We start from the raw sequence: 20,929 nt of genomic DNA on the forward strand, positions 1-20,929 counted from the left end.
TTTTTAAATGTAATTCGACCTTTTATGCAAATAAGTACAGACACCAATACACAGGAAGAGGCCGCAGAATCTTCTGAATTATCGGGCAATTGAATAAAGCAAATTTGAATAAGAAAACAATTCATTTCGATAAATTTGGGAGTCTGCGACGAATGATGCGGTTTGATGCCACATATGTCGATGATATCTTCACATGGGGGGGTACGAATTAAGTGAAGTCAGCCACACTTTCGCGTGCACTCTGCCTCCGCGGCTTGCAGCGTCGCCAACACTAGGACGACGCCATCACGAAATGAGTTGGCAGCGAGGAGCAAATGCTTCGTATGCCTCTCGCTCCAGCGGGTCACCGAAACTCGAGATTATGTAACCTTTAATGCTAAACGTATAGGAAGACAGCTTACGTGGTGCCACGGCACGCCCACTCTTTGCAAACGCACGCGGCAGTGGTTGCGTATGCGCTCAGCCACGCTTATAGCCATGCGCAGACATGGCCGAGAGGCGTGCCAGAAATCGAGATACGCGCCAACTTACATGTCACTCCCCGCCCCCTCGCGCGTGCTTTATCGCGTTACCGCAAGCTCGCTCCCCTATCCCTTTTCCCCTTTGCCCGCGCATGATGTCACCATCTTTTTGTTTCCTCACCCTTGCACACTTTCACTCGCACGTAAAGCGCACACTGGCCGGGGCGCGATAAGATCTTATCGCACTTGGACTTTATACGGAACATCATGCCGCTCCACTTTGGCCATGGCTCTTGGCGATTTAGAAGCACATTTGCAAGCAGCCACTTGTAATTCAATAATTTGACCATCTGCGTTTGCGGAAGTTTCCATTTATTGTCTCGGCATTCCTTTTAAGCGGCAGGGAAATTTCGTTATATTGAAATCACATACAAACACACTTTGTTATATTGAGGTTCTATATACATGGTATTCTATGGGCGAGAAGCTATGAAAACTTTAATACTTCATTATACCGTGAACTTTGTTATATTGAAGTTTGTGATATTCAGGTTTAACTGTATACAAATATTCCACAGCTACCTTGGCTCTCCACAAGAAAAGCACAAAATTACCTATCAAGAAAGGGGTCAGGCAAGGGGACACAATCTTTTCAATGCTATTCACTGCATGCTTAGAAGTATTCAAGCTATTAGACTGGGAAGACATAGGAGTGAGGATCAATAGCAAATATTTCAACAACCATCTGTTTGCAGACGACATTGTTCTGTTCCGCGTTACACAAGACTGGGGCTGAATTGCAACAAATGATAGAAGACACTAACCGAGTAAATGTAAGAGTAAGGTAAATGGTATTATGCAGAAGACACAGGTAATGTTCATTAGCCTGGCGATGGAACAAGAATTTACGATTGCCAGTCAACCTCTAAAACCTGCAGTAGAATGTTTATCTAGGTCGATTACTCAAAGGAAACCCTGATTATGAGAAGGAAATTTACAGAAAAATAAAAATTGGTTGGAGTGCATGCGCCAGGCATTTGGTTACCAAATCCTGACTGGAATCTTAGCACTGTTTAGGAAAGAAAAGTGTACAATGATTGCATTCAACTGGTGCTAACGCATCGGGCAGAAATTCGGAGGTTAATAAAGGAACTTGAGAACAAGTGAAGGACCATGCAAAGAGCAATGGAACAAAAAATGTTATGTGTAACGTTAAGGGACAGGAAGAGAGCAAATGGGGACATCAGATATTCTAGTTCACATTAAGAGAAAAAAAATGGAGCTGGGCAGGCCATATCGGGGGGAGCTCCACCACTGGAAATGGTGGCGCCACCGTCGGCGTGACGTGGCATGAGGGATCACGTGGACACAGCGACCGCGTCGGCTGCTTCGGAAGCACCGAAGCAAGCTGAAAACGAAAGTTTAAAGTCCCACCTGCGCTAAGGTTCTGATTAAGTGGTGAGACTTAGCCGCCTTGGGTGTCTGCGTGACAACATTTCAAAGCACTATAATAGGTAGTGGCTACCTTTGGAGGCATGCAGCATGGTAGGCTACTGCTCGGTGCCGCAGTGCCAGACGTACGCAACGGAGCCCGGTGTCAGCCTTATACACACGTAGCCGCAGGACAATAAGCTGCGTGAAGCTTGGCTCGTGAAACTTAGAACCGGCAAACAGCCATCGGCTAGAACTCGGGCATGCAGCAAGCACAGACGTGCGGAAGATTTCTGCTACGGCATCAAGACTGCGATGTTCGGTAAAGGCAGAAAATACGCACTGAAACGCTCGCCCGCTGCCTGGCTATTGTCATGACGCTTTATTTGGTCTGCGAACTTGTTGATGCTAGATTGTGGCAAGTTCACTGGAATGGAAAGGGAGTGGTAAGAAGCACATTAGAAAAAGGCATGACACAGTCATGTTTGTGTTATGAATTAATGTACTGGATTACGAAAAAAAAGCAGCGGGAAATCGCACGCCGAGAAGGCCGATAAACATACAGTGTGACGCAACTTGAAGAATAAAACTGAAATTTCCAAGAATTTACAAGAAAAAAAAAAAAAGATTGGATCGTCGTGATGGCACATTACAGTCGCCGTAGGCGTCGAAGTCTCTATAACGAAATTATTTTTGAACAGCTCTGATAGCGTCCATGCAACAATGGTTGCCTGTGTACTGTCAAATGATCATATTCTGCGGCCTAAAGCTCACGGCATGGTACAAAACTGCGCCCGCAGCGAAAGCAAAACATTGTGCACGGAGATGCATGCAGACGCGCAGTCGGCCGCTTCGAACCCGTGCAATCGCTGCGTTGAGGTTTCATTCTGATATGCTCCATTCGGTTATACAGACAGCCCATTATAGGAACATATTTTGCATAGTTTACTTTCAGTATTTGCTACCTTTCACGCAAGAAGCCGGTTCGGGAGACTCCATCGCGGCGACCGCGCGCAGTGGCGCTCACTGTACATATTCGGTAAAGAGATAGCGTCTGTAAACGATTCTGTGCTTTCAGTTTGCCCAAAAATATTATTTTGACAGTAAAAAACTTCCCTCGTTTTGAGAGTACTTACAGAAATGTCCAGCAGGGCTGCTGCGTGGTGTTTTTATTGAGCGCCGTAAGCCAAACCTATGAGGATCGCGCCACGTTACCCTCATACTACTGAAAGGAGGCGCATTGGACAGATGGCGACTCCGTAAGTCCTCGCCCCCAATAGTGCGAGTGTAAATAACTGTAGGACCATTAGACTTACAGAATGGGTGCCAAGGGAAAGGAAGTGCAATGGAGGACGGCAGAAAATTAGGTGTGGCGATGAAGTTAGGAAATTTGTGGGTATAAGTTGGAATCAGCTTGCGTAAGAGGGGGGTAATTGGAGGTTCCTGAGAGGGGCCTTCATCCTGCAGTGGACATAAAAATAGGGTAATAATGATGATGATGACTGTTTTACACTGGTAGAGGCTTGGGCAAGTTGGTTATTCAGAACTAAAACTCGTACAGCGTGAAGGAGAAAGACTAAGAGAGACGACACACACTGCGCAGTATGTGTGTCATCTCTCTTAGTCTCCCTTAGTCCTCGTCCTTCGCACTGTACGTGGTTTTAATAAGGTTTAGATTCTGGTGGCAAGACAAAATTTTAGCATTATATGTGCTAGCTTTTAATGGACCTTTATGCCGACGTGGTGAAGCCTTTGCACATATCATGGCTGGTGGAGGTGAAGGGTACATATATCTGGCAGCCCTGAGGGAGGTATTCTTTAACGGTTTTAATAAAATACTTCACATGAGCATAAATTCCATATTTTGTCTTTATTCCTAATCCCTTAACTGCCATGAGTAATTCCAGAAAAATTTTTAGAAGTGCAAAATTAAATTGGCAAAAGTCATTAGGGAATTATTTTCTTGTTAAAATTACAAGAAACTGAAGACATGATGCTCGTGATGGCGAGTTACAGTAAATAAAGTGTTGTAACATGAAAAATCATTGAATGCGTATTTTGTTGACTTTAGATTGACACTAAAGAGTGTCACGTGTGATAAATGTTTCATAATTTTCAGCAACTTGTGAAAATTGCAGAAATTAGGTCTTCTAAAAAATTTAGTCATTTGCAGTAACTATAACATTAAGCTTGAGACATCAGCTGAGGCTGGCAGTTGTTAGCGATGAGTTCAATTTGTATACATGAAATGGCGTAGAAAAGAACTCGTAGACATGTAATTTCCTGGTTTGTATTTGTCATTCATTATGACGTCAGCCTTTCACATTTTGTCTTTCTAATGTGTGACATATTGTGATAGCCATGAAAGTGTAAATGGGAACATATACCTTAAACGTACTTCCTTCTCTACACTGTCTAAACTGAAATGAGCTAGCATCAGTGGGGTTAGCTTGACAATTGCATTCATACTATTTTAGTTTCTTCTCCCTCCTTCTTTCTTTAATTTAAATATTGATAATGTGTTGCTGTGTAGTGTTCATTCTTAGCCTTGCCTTTTGTCTTCATGCTAAAATACTACCTTGTACATTGTGAATCACATCTGTCTAGAGTGGACAATTGTGGCAGCATCTTTCACTAAGAAAAAAAAAAAATTGCAGGCGAGCTTCTTCATAAGACCACACATGGTCATGCCATATGCTTGGTCCATGTATTATCGAACAAACAGATCTGGAAGCTGCTGCGAATGCTTGTTTAGTCCACAGCCACTCGACTAATTTAGACAAACATTATTCAGACTGTACTATGTCTTTTTAGAATCATTTTTCAGCACCCTGTGATTGATCTGGTGTGTGTTCTCATTGCAGCAAAGCAGTCCCCGGTCACATTTGACTCCATCATTTTTCAATCCATCGGCAGCGCGACAGCTGGCCACAGGCACACTGTCTCCAAGCACAACATCAAGCACAGTGCCCCGCTTTTCACCTACATGCACTACTGTAGACACAGTGTCACGCCCCTCATCTGTTCAGATGTCTCCCCATTCTGCAACTTCATCTGGTGAGTCACGGTAGGCGTCTAGACAGGCCTGCATGCCTGGAAATTACTGGGCTCCATTGCTTATACAGTACTACCTTGTTGATATGATTCTGTTTCATACAATTTCCCTGCGCCAACGTTCGTGATCAAGAACACAAGCAACGACCCAAAACAGTTAAGGTTCTTTTTTACCAGTTAAGACCGTATTTATTTGCATAATGATCGCACTCGCGTAATGATCGCACCCTTGAATTTTGTCGTCAAAATTTGATTTTTTTTCTTTCCAGTGTAATGATCGCATCCTGAACTTGTTGTAGTGATATGTCGTGTGCCAAGTCTAGCTAATGATGATCGCGCTTACCATCTGTCAAATGCTACGCGAACGACTCTTGAAGACATACCAAGCGGTCTGCACGCACCCAACATACTTAAGGAGATGCCCCATTTCATTCCTTTCATTACTCTCTGCAATTCCATGAAAAAAAAAATAAACTACAACCAAACTTGCCTCGGCTTTATTATTTGTAGGCTTCATAATGGTTTTGGTCAACAACAACAACATAAAGGGCGCCTTTCAATTCTTCTCGTCTGCACTCGTAGGCATGCAACAAATCGTGAGCGGCAACGATAGTGGCCACGTTTACACTGACACGTTAGAAGTGTACCCTATTTATACGCCGATGCTTGTAATGCCGCTAAGGTATTTGCCCACCCTTAATGGAAACGTACCATATTAGGATAGCAGCGCAGACAAATGCCGCAGTTTCCGCAGCATGCCCGCCATGTGTTTCTATGTCACTTGGAGCTAAGTGCGCCCATCTCTGTTTCTGTCCCCTCAGAGTGGACATGGCTCCATTATAATTATTGTCACAAACTTGCCAATATTAACAATATTATTCATTGCTGATATGGAAGAAACTCTTTCAATGCGCATAATGTACTCTCGAGAAGAAAAATAATCGTGTTTGGCGCGTTCGGCTTGCTCCGCCGGCCGCCAGTTTTGTTTTCGTGTCCCGCACTGACAGTGGCAGCCGCCTGCTTGTTGACCCGTTATCATCCTGCAGTAAATGCGGGATGAAAAACGAAAATGTTTCTTTTCGTGGAATATTTAACCTGCATAATGATCGCACCCCTGAATTTGCATCAATTTTTTTTGACAGAAAAGTGTGATCATTATGCGAGTAAATACGGTATATTAAATCGACAAACTCCAATCGTTTCAGATGTTTTCCGGCCGCTAGATACCATGTGAACAGGAATATGCATGGGGCACTTGCGATTGAGAGCAGTAGGCGCCCATCACGGCAACCTTCCCACACTGCTCACTTACCTCTGTCACAAGAAAATGCCTGCATGCTCTTGGTTTCCTCTTCCTTTACCAACAAATACATATCCTCAGGTGTTGTCGCGCATCGCATTCGCAGCTATCGCCACCAACCCATTGTGATAAGCGTCTTGACCTACTTGTTTCACAATGTAGGTGGCATAGTGTCTTTGGAAGCGTACTGCACAATTTTAATAGCCAATAACTAGGGGTGTGCGAATATCAAAATTTTCCAATACGAATCAAATATGAATACTTAACATCAAATATCAAATCGAATATTGAATAATGATATGCACATGCATTTATTAGCAAATTGGTTTAACATGTTGGAACATTGCAATTGTCATTGGAGGAAACATTAAACTAGTAAACCGTCGTACTAAAATATTGTGTATTTGGCTCATGCTAGCTTTGTGCAAAATGCAAGGAAAGCCTCAAGGTACAATCTAATCTGGTATTCCTGAACGGGTTGTATTAGCAATATTATGCCTGCTTGAATTGCCTGCATTAACCCAATGCTAAAAACAGGGAAGACATTCCTTTTCTTGCTCTTGAAAAGCTGCTTGAATATCAATAGCATACTACATATTATTCTTAGGGAAAGTGTTAGGTATTGGCAATACAGTGGAACCTCGTTAAACCATAGTTGGCCGGAGCTCGGAAAGAGTATGTACTAAACAGTAGTACTACTGCTTAACCGAAATAGCGTGAGATCGCCCACTTACCTGTGAAAAACGGAACTACGAGGGAGTGCTGTAAAAAGGCAGAAAACATGCAGTATTTATTCACTTCGCACGACAAAAGTATGTTGTCTTTGTTTGACACTCGCTCAAGCTACGAGCCAGCTTTTCTGCCAGCCCCCTCTTCTTGGCTAGCACCCGCATGAGGCTGACGTAATGCGCAGCATCTGCCAATGTTGAGCCTGAATCGCCTGTGCTGTCGCTTTCCGTGTCGTCCTTGTCACTGTCGTTAGGCAACACTTCGGCAATAACAGAGGTAGTGACACGGTGAAAAGCCAAACCTCGAAAAGTCGAACCTCGTAGCCGACGTATTTTCACGGTCGCAGCAGCATTGCAGACCAACTTCTGCGCATTCCAAATGCCACACACCGTAGACAACGGTAGATCGCTCTTGCGTGCCAGCACCGACTTCTTCGTGCCACGGTCGACAGCACGAACAAAGTCCAATTTTTCTTCTATGCTCAACACCCGGTTTTTGTCCTAGATTGCACGACACCACAACAAGGGCCACAACGTTCTGACTCTGGCATGGTGCCGAAATGATGCTGATGTTGATGTGGTTTCACCCTTCCAAGTGCCCTCTGCATTTGTGCTTGAGGCCGTTCCGATCTCTGAGGCTCGTTGTTCTGCCGAGCTGACGTACCACCGGGATTTTGCAACAAAAAGTGGAAACACTATGTGTTCATTGACACGTTTGCAGTAAGCTGGTACGTTTTACGTGGATACAAAACGCATTATGTTCAATGGCCTCTGAGTCAGGGATTTGACTTTACTACTTTTAAAGCGAAACTACCGTTCAACGAGGCTTTGCTGTATCTCTAAGCTTCTATATGAGCTTTCTCCATGAGCAATAGGTAAAACTGTTTACCTGTGCAAGTTTCAGAATGCAAACATTTTGAAATTTTTGAGGAGACCACATTAAACTTTTAGATATTGACGATAAAAGTGTGCCTAAACATAAGTACAGACTGAACACACTTGTCTAGAGTGGTCGAGTGGCCAGCTTTGGACTGTGCCAGCGTCCGTATCTGCTACCTCGCAGTAACTGATAGGTTCCACATATGTTTCTCCTGTAGCACGTGGACCCGGTAAATGGCATGACCATGCGTGGTCTCATTGCAGTGTCGGCCTGTGCTTTTTTTTTTTTCTGCCAAACATGGCGGCCAACTTGGCTGAAGTATGATTCTCTGTAGATGTATTTATCATTTGTGTGCATCTTATTATGTGCATGTGTTTTTATTACGTTTTTATTTTTGTGCTTGCAGTTATGTAAGTGTTTTTAATACATCGCACCACAGTCATTTATTCAGTGTTCAAATGCACAAAATGGCCATGACAGCCAGCAGTATCAGCAAAAAATATGGTGCAGATCCAGTGCACTTGTTGGAATCGACATGAGGTGAAGCTTTCATACAACAGTCCATTAACTTTTATAAAATTAACTGCAGTGTGCGCAGGTGTCCTTATTTTCATCCGATGCAACACGAACTCCTATGCAAACAGTCAAACTTCGATATAATGAAACTGTTCTTGCTGCAAAAACTTTGTTAAATCGCAAATCTTGTTAATTCGAAGTTTCGAATTTGCAGCAGGTGTAAATAATTTCACAAATTTTCGGAACATTCCTGGTGGGTACTTTCTTGTTAGTAAGCCCTTAGAAATCACAAGAAGGTTGTGTCATAACAGCGTGGTTATGAGCACCAGCGTGTGCATGCTGATTATACCGAGAGCAATGCATCGGTGTGGCTGACGGCATCTGAGATTTGCGCTTGGTGCATCGCACAGTGCCATAAACATGGATGCCATGAGTGACCACGCTTAGTGCCAGCAGCTGTCATCAGATGGGGCTGAGAAATTAAAAAACAAAAGTCTAAAACGATGTGGAGATTCATATCGTGACTAAAAAAAAAATTTGTAGTTTTACCAGAATTTGTGACGATAGTAAAGAAGAGACAGCTACATGTAGCAAGGTTCATAATTGATCCTGTGGTTTATCGGTGTCATGCGCCGCTCAGGCAAACATAAACAGAGCTCACTTGATGACTACGAATGCTCGCAATGTGAGTGAAACCTTTGCACCGTGTTTGATAAGCGCACATCTCTGACCTCCCGTCTCCCCTTCCCTAGCATGTGCTTGGATCATGTTACTGTATGTTCACTCCCTCCCCACCCCCCTTGCTCTGTGGAAATTGTGAGCTCTCTCGTTTCTCTCTGAGCCCTCCCAGCTGCTTCATGCACCACAGCCTCCGCAAGTTGTTTGCCACAGTGGTGTTTCTTGCATACTCCATCCCAGCACGTGTGCTTCCGTGGTGTTTTTGCTGCTGAATCTTTCATACGGAAAGACGCGTGAGACAACTTATGCGTCCGCTGACATTTTTATATCTTGTTGCTGGATTTGCTAGGTATAAGAGGCTCCAAGTACATGCTTGAAATGGCTGAAAACTTCATTAAATCAAGACTGTGTCACAAAATTACGTAGTTTAATTGCAAAAGAGGTACATGCTTTTCATAATACTAAGATTGGGAAATGAAAATAATTAGTTACATTGCAAAATTTATTAAATTGAGGTTTGACTGTATTTGCTTACGCGCTGCACAGGCCACATATTTAATAATGTATACATAGGTCAATGAACTCTCTCAAGAATCAGCTCACTCAGACATCAACAGACCCATGAGGCTGAGTTAGTGTCAGCCTGGTTGTGTAGAATTTTGGTGAATATGAGTCAGAGCAAGCTTGGTTGGGTAGCATTTAGTGAATTGGTGAATCTGAGTCTGCGTAAGCTCTGCTGCCGTAATAGCCCACCTAAAATCTAGAGTGAATTGGATGAAAAGAAGAAGGGGGCTAACTTTCCCTGTACAAACAAGAAAAGTTGAGAAAATAAACATTCTAGCCAAAAGTTGTGAAGTTTTGTTTATATGCCTTGTTTCAGTCTTCCTCAAAACCTTCTAAAGAACAGTTACCATTGCTGTCGAACAAAATATCGATGACCACATGATGCACATGTTCAGATATGGTTTGCATGGAAGTGGAAGGGGGAACCGCCGAAACCAGTGGCTCGCGGAGCTCACTTCAAATTGACGGGCAGTCTTGTTCACACTGCTGCCGGTCTTTCGACGTAATTGGACCGTTTCCGCTTTCTTTTCAGTCTCAAAACTGTGTCGCATCCTGACGTCCTTGCTGCTGCGTGACAAAATACGAAGTGACCAAGTTTTGCAAGTTTTGGGATTGTTCAGAAATCGTTCAGCAGTGTTCACTTATCCCCCATGGTACCTAGCTTTTGCCAATGTCACCATTGTTGCAAAGGGGGATGAGCCAAAGATGACAGTCTTTCTCAATCAGCATTGTTCCTTATCTCTGGCAGTAGGAAACTGACCTTGTTTTTGCCATGGTCACTATTGCGGTGGCAATACCCCCCCAAGGCCAGTGGGATTACAAGTGGGCTATATTTAGTTGTTTTGGAAAAAAATGTCAAATCGTGCCAAAAACAGGGGTGACTTTTCTTTTGGAGTTGGACATCTCTCGGAACATCATGGTTGTAGAATTTTGGGTAGTCTGCACATACATGCTATTAATCTCATCATGGAATAAATTGGTAAGCAGCTCCATCTCACAATCTAACAAAAACAAGATGCAGGTACACTAATTTCTAGCTGGCTTTGTATATTTTGCGAGTTGCCTTATACTTTAATTATAAAAGAAATAATGACAGAACATAGTTATGCGAGTTTATGCAGTAATACATGCAACTGCAAACTCGAGCAACTTTGCTTCTGTTTGTTGTGCATGGCTTATGCCTCGTGATACACCTGCACACTTGATTAGCTGTGGAGGTGCAAGAACCGTCGGTACTTGATGCTCTCATTTGCAAAAATGGATGCAGTTGGCTGATTTCACTGCATGATTTTGATTTGGTCTTGTTTAATGTGCTATCTGCTGTTTATAAGAAGGTGTTTGCCTGCTTTGCACATTTTATGCACATATTTTACAGGAGGTAGAAAAGCAAGGAATAGCAGCGGTGTTTACAGTGAAGTAGTTTCTTAGTTTACTGTGATATGTTATGACCAGCATAAATAAAGGAAATTCAGTGCACTGAAGTGCACTATGCATTTACCTTTTAAAGTGAGGGTTAATACAGGTGCAGTAAAGAAACAATGTCTGCAACATATTGAAGGTTTTTTCCCCGCCGTGGTTGCTCAGTGGCTATGGTGTTGGGCTGCGCAGCACGAGGTCGCGGGATTGAATCATGGCCACGGCGGCCGCATTTCGATGGGGGCGAAATGCGAAAACACCCGTGTACTTAGGTTTAGGTGCACGTTAAGGAACCCCATGTGGTCAAAATTTCCGGAGTCTTCCACTACGTGTGCCTCGTAATCAGAAAGTGGTTTTGGCCCGTAAAACCCTATAATTTCTTTTTCTATTGAAGGTTTATTGGTTTTTGTACAGGAAAAAGAAGAGATAAAACTGTTTAAATGATGCTTATCACGCATTAATGCTTCATAAACAAATCGACAGTGCTGTTTATTCCTTGTCAAACCGTTAAACATGCTATTGTAGAAAATCAATTACAGTAAATAGTTTGCACATTGCTTTGCAATCTTGACGCATCTCACAGTGAAAGTAACAAAACTATGAAATGAGGTGCTTAATTCATTGGGAAACATACGTGTAAAAGCCAACACGAAGAGACTGAATCTAAATGGTCGTGCGTATAGTGTGACGTTGAAACTTCTGATACCATTGTGTCATGTCATATTCCCTCGACACAGCATTTGACCGTAATTGCATATTATTTAAATTTCTCCATCTGTAAATGCATACTGTGCTACAAGTGGGGCGTTTTCATATATCGCAAGTAGCGTGTACACAACAAACCAGAAAACTGGGATGACATCCAAAGGCCATGTCTTTTTGTGAGGGAGACCTCGTAGTATTTACAATGTGTAGCCTAGCCAAATAACCAGAAGGCGTGCAAAAGCACATACTGTCAGCACCTGAAGCTAACGTGAAAAAAACATCGCTTGATTATCAATGTAGCATGTCAACAAACGCATCGAAATCACAGAAACATATCTGACCTATGCGTCTTTATCTTCTTTGTTTGCATGTTGGTGCAGATGTCTTATGCAATCTATAGCTCTACTCAATTAGGTGCAGTTCTCCAGATTTGTTGAGCAACAGCCGTTTCCCAAGAACCGCCATAACCAAAACAAACCATGAAATAGCTCGCAGCACACTTTCGACGGATCTTCTTCCCTCGTTTTTTCGTTATTTCTTTTATGTTGGCGTCCAAAAACTCATACCGATTGCTGCCTTAGTTGTGACGTATGACCAAACGGTTGGTTGCAATCACAGAGAGGTGGGGGGGGGGGGGGGGTGATGTCTGCAGCTGCGATTCCTGTCACATTCGACAGAAGTTGCACTTTTGGAACACCTAAAATTCCACCATGTGAAATAGACTTTATTCTGACTTGCTCGCAACACTGCCACCTGCCCCTAGAACCAATGCATAATGGCGACAAAAATTTCGGGTGCCACATGGTGGTCCGCTTAATTTTGCAGACATGATCCGCCCGTTTGATGCTGCATCTGTGGCGGTTGTCAACAAAGTTGCCGCCACATTAATTCAGCACCAAGCCACAACTCTGCTCACTGCTCTGCAAGCAACACTGCCCAGGCCTAGGCCCGCATGGCTGTGATGAAAATTTGCCGATGGCTGATAAAGTGGCTGGTGAGAAGCCGTTGTGGAAGCTCTCCATCAGTATGTTTATGTCAGCAGACCTCATTGGCGATAGAGCATTATACCACATGAACAGACTAGACTCATGCCCTTAGTAGAGAAGTTTGGTCTGGTGTGGCCCCCACTAACGCACCACAAAATCAGGTTGGCGACTGCACTAAACAAGCACAATCTTAAATGCGCAGAGGGAAGAAAGCCTTTCTGCCACATTGAAACAGCATGTTCTAAATAGCTAAGCTTGTGGTCATGGGATCAGATCCTGGCGCCGGTGGTCGTATTTCGATGAGGACGAAAAGTGAAAATGCCTGTGTACAGTGTATTGAATAGTTCAAGAACCCCAGGTGGTCGAAATTAATCCGGAGTCCCCCACTACAGCATGCCTCATAATGAGGTTGGGGTTTTGGCATGTAACATCCCCAAAATTTAATTTTGATATTCCAGACATATGTGCACGCTTTGGCTTGTGGCTTAACTTGGTTAAACCGCAGGCAACAAGCCAGCATGGGAATCTTGTGTGACCACACCATTCACACGATGGTGTGTCAGCAACGGTGCAAAGCACATGTATATAATTTATTGTTTTTATTCTACATATCGCCACTACAATCTGTCAGTGGGCTGTCAAAGTCTGCAGGGGACCTTTTGTGGCCCATTATAGGAATCCAGCTTTCATTCTTTCGCATTGGCCAAGGATGGAGAATTTTTTCCATTGATGTTAGTATGTATACTTATAACAACTGTAAAATATAATTAAGGTGTTTTTGTGTCAGATGCAACTCGATTAAAACAAAGTTAGACTGTATTGCTTAAATACCTTTTGGAAGGACAGTATGAATGGAAATATAAGGTCTGCAACAAAAGTGTCCACAATTGTCCTCCAATTTGTCCATTCCATCTACACCTACATTACCTAGCTTCAGCTATTTTTTTTTCATCTCTGTGGCATGCTGGTGGTAACCTATGCTTTCACTTGTCACAAACCGCATAAGTGGCAGCAATAAAGAAAGGCTCATGCCGGCTACAAAAATTCTTGCTCAGCTGGGATATATATCCCACTGATGCACAGTTAAGGGCTCGTATAATGTAAAGATTGTTTTGCTCAGTTCTACAGTTGAACCCCGTGATAACGAAAGCGAGAGATGAAATTCTCCCCCCAAATAAATATTTTTATAACCCCGGCGAATGCCCATAGGATTCACCATACTTTGTATATCTCGACAGTGAAGCGTCACTAAACTGCACTCCTGCATCAGCGAAATCTGTTGGAACGTGAGACTGCATATTATTTGCCACTATAACAATATCAATGTGCAAAAAGTGGTCAAATGCACTTTCTTCCCATATAACCCTTTGTAGTACTGTGGAATATATACTTCCCACTTTGTGATGTGTGCAAAAATGCATTCCCACAGTAAAGGGTCGCATTTATCGCATTTGTTTGGCGCTGTCATCTGTCTAAAGGTTCCAACACTTCATGCGAGAATAGTTTTGGGAATGGGTACCAAGGGGCCATCAAGGATGCAAAAGCTAAATTTTCATTGTTGGGATGCTTCCTGAATTTGGCCCTTATTTGCTCCCGAGAAAAATGTTCTCAGGATGTCTGTTATTCCTCTTTTCTGCATTTATATTTACACCAGTAGCTTGCAATAAGCATCCATTTTTGTATGATAGCTAGTCCACAAAACTTGTCCTAGTGAACGTGATAGTGTGGCAGCCACACATTGCTCTCTCACCTATTCTTTTTTCGGTAAAGGTGTGCGAATACTCGAATATTACCGAATAAAATTGAATAGTGAATATTTGAATAACGTGATTCACAAATTGAATGTCTACTTTTTGGCATAGAGACCCATGCAGTGCCACATGTCTAAAGTGTCATGTGCACCGTGGAGTCCCTCGTGCTCGATGTTGCCCTAGCAAGTGCTGCACAAACTTACGGTGACCTTCCAGATTTCACCATCTTTGTCATATGGCAATAACACCGAACCTGACAATGGGACGGCACAGACAGTGCCTATGCTTTACTGTCAGCTCTGGCTGCGTGCGAAGCAGTGATCGAGTCACGTGATGTGCGGTCCTTTTGTCTGTCATGCAGCTGGGCTGGAATCAATGCTGGCATACTAATTTGGTATTTCCTTTATTAAGAGTAGGCCATACTGTATATCTCGATTTCTAAGTACTTTTTTTATTCAGATACCCTAAAGGCCCTTATGGGCATTACATAGGTTACTTAATAGGTTACTTAAGTTACGGATAGCTTGCTACATTCTTGTTATGCAATGCTAGGAGACTCCCGAGCATGTGCAACACCAAATTTTTTTTTGCCCAAGATTTGTAAGTATTAAATTTTTGGGAAAAAGTTTCTGATATATCATTCAATATTCAGCTGTATTTTTTCTTGATTTGATTCGATATGCAATTCGAAATCTACTATTTGGTTTTCGCATACCCCTAGTTTTCGGAAGAGCGTGCGCCGAGCGGGGCTAGCCTGGTGGAGAAAGACACTAAAACTTACAGCGACATGATTGCATGTTGTGCAATGCTCTCTCCTAGTTCTTTCCTACCTCCATGCATGTTATGCTCCCCTCACCTTGATGCCCTTTCCTTTATATATATATATATCTATATATCTCTGTGTGTGTGTGTGTGTGTAGAACCTCATGAATGAATTTGTAAGCCAGAGCTTTGCGAAAGGTTTTTACAATTTGTTAGATGAGCAAGAAATAGCGAGAAATGGGCAATGAACATTGCTAGATTATGACTGCAGTTTTTGGGTGATTTTGGTGCAGTAGTGTCAGTTTTTACAATTGGTGGTGCTGAGGAATGTATAGAAATATCCTGGATATGTGCATTTTGCTTGTGTGGTGTACTTTCTATATCCGATATTGCAGGCATTTAGTATGTGGTGTGTATAGTGTTTTTATGCTTGCATGCGCAATGCCTTTGCGCACTTGTACCTGAATCTGCCCATAGCGCTTCTTTTATTCTAAATTTTTTATATTTATTTTGCTTCTACTTTATTCCTACAGCCCCAACACTATCTAAGCTGCTGGAACTACCCCCTAGCACTCCTGGTGGTTGCCTTCCTTCACTGCCATTCCTGACTGCGTCCCCATCAGTTTCGTCACCTGTTGCAAGTCAAGCAACCACTTCCTCACCCCTGGAGAGCAGCAACAGTATGGATACCACAGTTGATGATGCCAGGTAACTCATTTTTTTTTTCCCTGATCAATGTCTAGCTTTGAACTGCATGCAGCACTTACGAACTAGGAAATGGTCTGACTGGGTCTGCTTACTGTGATATGGTTGCTGTGCCAATTGCGTCAAACTGCACCAACAGGTACAACCTGCTTCTTTGGTACATTTGGGCAATATTTGAATAACTTACGTTAAGCCTGCACTGAGACTGCAAGCTCCTGAAATTTGTCCTCTCTCCCGCGACTGTAGTGCTATTTGGAGTGGTCATGAGAGCAGAGAGGTCAGTGCTTTGGAGTTAAAAAATTCCAGTAGAACCAAAGTCTCATTAGTATAGCGATAGCTTTGTAAACATCCCTCAGCATATCATGTTATGTAGTAATGGATACACATATATACGTAATACACAGTTGCATGTGTACATGTTTGTTTTCCACAATAGTTCTTATTAAACAACTATGCCTTCTCTTTCTTCTGGTACTTCTTCAGTCTGGCCCTGTTGATATTGAGTGCAGGTCCATTGGTGATGCCTGTGTGATACTACTCAGACTTTCTTGGTTTGGTTTGATGAGTTTTATGTAGGAATGGTAGTGGGACATTCTCATCCTGGAGGATTGGCCAGGAATGGGAAAATGCCCAGTGGCAAATACTGAGTGGCCAAATCAAAGGAAATAAAGTAAATCAAGCAATCCGTCCAATATAACTCGCCATTCTATTAACAGGTTGGTATGCTTTAGAGATGCCTGTGAGCCGACGTTATATGTTCAGACAGGGTGTGTACCAGCCAGGAAAAGCGGGAAAACCGAGAATTCTCAGGGATTTTGAGTAGTCTGGAAATACTTGGGGGGAAAACTCTGGGAATTTGGGCTTCTATCAGGGAAAAGTCGTGGTAATGCTGACTCTAATAACAGAAAGGAATCGTAACAAATGGATACTTCACAGATCTGGCACTCATACATCTAACTAGCTCAATTGACTTCTTTCGCGTTACCATGTATGCTGGATGTACGAACCAAGAAGCGGAAAACCTCTTTTATCATTTGACTCAGCCCATTCTAAGCAGGTTAAGCGAAGCATCAGTAATCTGTGTCTTACTAATGACCTCAGGAAATCCTGTCATCATGCCATGCAGCGCACTTTTGCAGGTCAAGTTGACCAACTTTTGTGTGCCGGATACCCGGCTACATTACTGTCAGCTATAGCTGAAAAGCTGTTAAAGCAGATAAAGAAGGATAATGACACAGAAGCCCAAGTAAGAAATAATGAACGAGAGAGGCCGGTAGTCATACCATATTTTTGTAACATCTCTCGCAGATTAAAAAAGATTGGCCGTAAGGGTAGTGTTCTGTTACCAAACGGTGCACGTTAACGTTAAACGGTGCACATTAATTCTGTTACCAAACGGTGCACGTTAGCATTGTCCATCCCTACGAAAGGCATACGCTCACCTGTCGTCTGGCACCTCCAACATGTTGAACGCCTGGATCAGCTTGCGTCCACACAGGTTGAGGCCGGAGCAACCGAGGAATGTCCGTCGACCGGTTTCTGCACGAAACCTTGAGCTTGAGTTGTCCCCAAATGGGAAGCCTTCCCAGGAAGCAAGTCAGTTTCAATGGCGAATCACGCAGCTTGGGCCACACTGTTTTGTTTTGCTCATAGGTGGGTCACGTGATGACCGACACTGGTGACCCTGTATCGACCTGCATCTCCACTGGAACGCCCCCACAATTCAATGTGCGTACAATGGATTGCGTGATGCCAAAGTGGCTGACATGACTGTCCGCTGCTTCCAACGCAAATATACCGTCCATGCCCACAGATGTGCTCTCCTCCCGAGACGATAGGGTATTTACCTGACGCGATAGCCCTGGTGGCCCTTCAATAAACTCTCTCTCTCGACGGAAACAGGCTCGGGCGATATGACCCTGCTGTTGACACTTGAAGCGTGTAGCCGAACGGAACCGGCAATCCTCTGGTTCGTGCCCTTTCGCTCTGCAGTGGTTGCACAAAATAATCCGTGGCCGGTTTCTTGGGCGATATGACTGTCCTCCCATCGCATGTACGCTTCCTTCAGTGGTGTGGCTCCTTATCTGCTGCGCGCTCACTTCTGCCATTTCGGCTGATAGCAGATTTCTTCTGCTTCACTCCTCGGGAGCTGCGGCTTCGCAAGCAACTGTCGATGCACTCCTGCGCTTTGCAGCCCACAGACAATGTGATCTCGCAGCATTCGATCGAATGTTGCACCGAAATTGCATGTGTCCGCTATTTGACAAATGGCAACTGTGAAATTTTTGACAGGTTCACCTGGCAGCTGGTCGTGTGTAAAGAACTTGTAAGACTGTGCTATTTCGTTTAGTCGGTGAAAAGTGCTGCTGCAACAAAGCTACTACTTGGGCGTAAGAAAGTTTGTTCACCTTGTCTGTCGCTCATTGACCACTAAGTAAATCCACGGTGTGAGTCGTCGGTGCTGCAACCAACAGGGCCCACTTCTTCTTGTTGTCCGTGACGCCATTGCCTTCAAAGAAGGCCTCCAGTCGAACTTGGTAAGCTGGCCACTTGTCGCTTGTCTCGTGAAACTGCGGCAGGCTGGCACATCCTCCCATGGTGGCGAAGGCTGCGGCGTACTAAGAGGGCTGCCCGTTGTCATCCCGTCCTCATCGCCACTAAAGAATCCGCACCATACACAGCGGTGGCTGGGCCAAGACAACGTTTATTGCTTTTATGCGTATTAATATAGGCGTTGTGCGAGACGGTTAGAGAGGGAGTTCGAGGAGAAGGAACAGCGGCGATAACTGTTGCCGTAAGCTGGTGTGATGTCATCCCGATGTAGCACTCTCTGTTCCTTTCTTCTCCCTCCTTCTTAAGTCTGTTTTCCATGTCATGCTAATATGCATCCATTAGTTGTTATGCTCACGAAGACAGCATTAACAGCAGAGAAGAAGTGTAGATGACAATGGCGATGTTGACATGGCACGTAACCCACATTAAAGAGTGTGGCAGTTGATAGAAAACAGTGTCGAAAGCATTGGTGGAGTCACTGCCAAGAACATCATTTCAACAACACCTTACAGTTTTTACATAGTATGTCACACAATTCACAGCTGCCAAGTGCAAATAGAGAGAGAGAGAGAGAACTAAACATTTATTTTCTGAAATGGTTATCCGAGTCAGAACCCAGATCACCCTAGGTGGGAGGATTCCTCATTCCAAGAACCCTCTGCCTTGGGCTGTCTCCTTGACAGAAAAAAAAAAAAAAAATTTTGACTGAAATCTTGGTGGTACTGCGCCGTTTTGCTCATGATATTAGTTGTTGAAATGTTTTGGCCTTAAAGTTCTTGCTCATTTCCTTCTAGTGGGTGAGCGTGATTATTTTGGAGACAGCAGGCGAGCAAAAAGAATATGGCAGTCACTGTAATTGAGTTCAGAGTCGAAAGAATGCTTGAAATCGGCTGTCTTTCTTTCCTGAAGCATTGAGGTGTGCAATTTCCTGAAGTCCTGAAGCATTGGGGAGTGCAATAAAGCTGTCTATTTTTGTCTGCATACTATAAATAATGTTATGATTTACCTTTTGCAAAAGTAATTTGTTAGGCAATATGCATAATAAGGTTTAAGAATTTTTTTCTTTTGCTTATTCTGCAGTAAAAAATAATTAAGTTGCTTTATAGCACAAAATATGGCTTTGTAAACATTGACACCAAAATCGTAAGCAATTTCTGTGATGTTAATTTCGCAGATGACAATTAAAGTGTGCCAACTGTTTTTAATCAGGTACTATAGCTCAGAATTTATTTCAGATCTGACTACAGTGTAATAAATGACATTCACATTCCAAATTTCATCCAATTAGTTCCATAAATGACAAAAATAGCTTGATTAGCCAAGTTCTACTTAAACTTGAGGATTGAATTTTTTGGCCAGATGTGTAATACAAGATGCTTTATGTTTGTCTTTTTGAGGACTTGTGTTGCTCTGCTGTGGCTGTTCTTTCTGGACAAATATAATTAATACAGTATTTAGTAATCTAGCTGCTGTGTGCCATAATGTCTTCCTGCTTTTTCTTTAAGTAGCTGAATTGCCTAAAAATAGCTACAGGTAGGTTTGCTCTAAGATGGTACAGAATTGGTTGCATATAACTTAGGTAATCGTATATATTAAGGGTCAGAAGCTGATGCCGAATTTTGGTGATCGTGAGGTTACCGTTCTTCCGGAGCAGTTGTAGTGTTCGTACGAGTTCGTTTGCATGGTGACAGCATGTGTGAGCTGGATCAAGTGAGTGGTCTTGTTTTTGCAGTGTGCCAGGCTTGGTGTCATCACCTGTGAAGCTGACTGTGGAAGAAGTGGCAACACCACTGACCACAGAGTCTTCTGAGACACCCTGTGAAATTCCACCTGTTGAGACAGTGGAATCTGAGGAACCAGACCCATTCCCTGCTACTGAGGAGCCTATGGAGGTAACTGAGGATGTAGCTGAAGATACGTCACCCAATGAAGTAGAAGCTAAAGTTGAGCCTAAGGAAGAAGACTTGGAGGAAGATGAAGACCAGGCAATTTCCCCAGCTGAAGGTAAGCAAACTCGAGCTGCTGACTTGCCCTCAAACACTCCAGTCTTGAGAGATATGCGACGAGGATAAACACACAGACAACAGGATGGTTGTCTTTTAAGATGGACTTGTGTGAACTAAGCAAGTTTGCAAACACACTGTTTAGCTTGAATAATTGCTGCTTAGACCATAGTATTTAGTCTTCTAAAATGTCACGAGTGGACACCTTGGCATTCATTGTCATGACTGTGTTTGTGGGCCCTTGTCTATTGTGTCATAGATCGCAGCCAAATTGTGCATGAAAATATAAAAGCCACCACGATTGCATGTGGGAATGATATGTGTGAACATTCTTTTTGTTTCGTTTCCTTGAGCAGAAAGGGCACTAGCAATGACAAGGCACCACTCTATGATGTTTTTCACTGATGTAATGAAATTGTTTTTGTTGTTAGGGTTA

At 43.2% G+C, this 20,929-nt stretch overlaps 1 protein-coding gene across 6 annotated transcripts in view; it reads left to right on the forward strand.

Moving 5' to 3' along the window:
* The window catches only part of Brd8 (Bromodomain containing 8), a 118,442-nt gene that overhangs the window by 44,040 nt on the left and 53,473 nt on the right, over positions 1-20,929 (forward strand). For all 6 annotated transcript variants that reach the window (XM_055061339.1, XM_055061337.1, XM_055061338.1 and 3 more), the window contains 3 exons: positions 4,757-4,949; positions 15,766-15,940; positions 20,223-20,494. In XM_055061339.1, the coding sequence (XP_054917314.1) occupies positions 4,757-4,949; positions 15,766-15,940; positions 20,223-20,494 (640 nt within the window). The remainder of the gene's footprint in view (positions 1-4,756; positions 4,950-15,765; positions 15,941-20,222; positions 20,495-20,929) is intronic.

Source organism: Dermacentor andersoni, chromosome 1 (genome assembly GCF_023375885.2).
Source record: "Dermacentor andersoni chromosome 1, qqDerAnde1_hic_scaffold, whole genome shotgun sequence".
In the NCBI taxonomy this organism is placed as follows: domain Eukaryota; kingdom Metazoa; phylum Arthropoda; class Arachnida; order Ixodida; family Ixodidae; genus Dermacentor; species Dermacentor andersoni.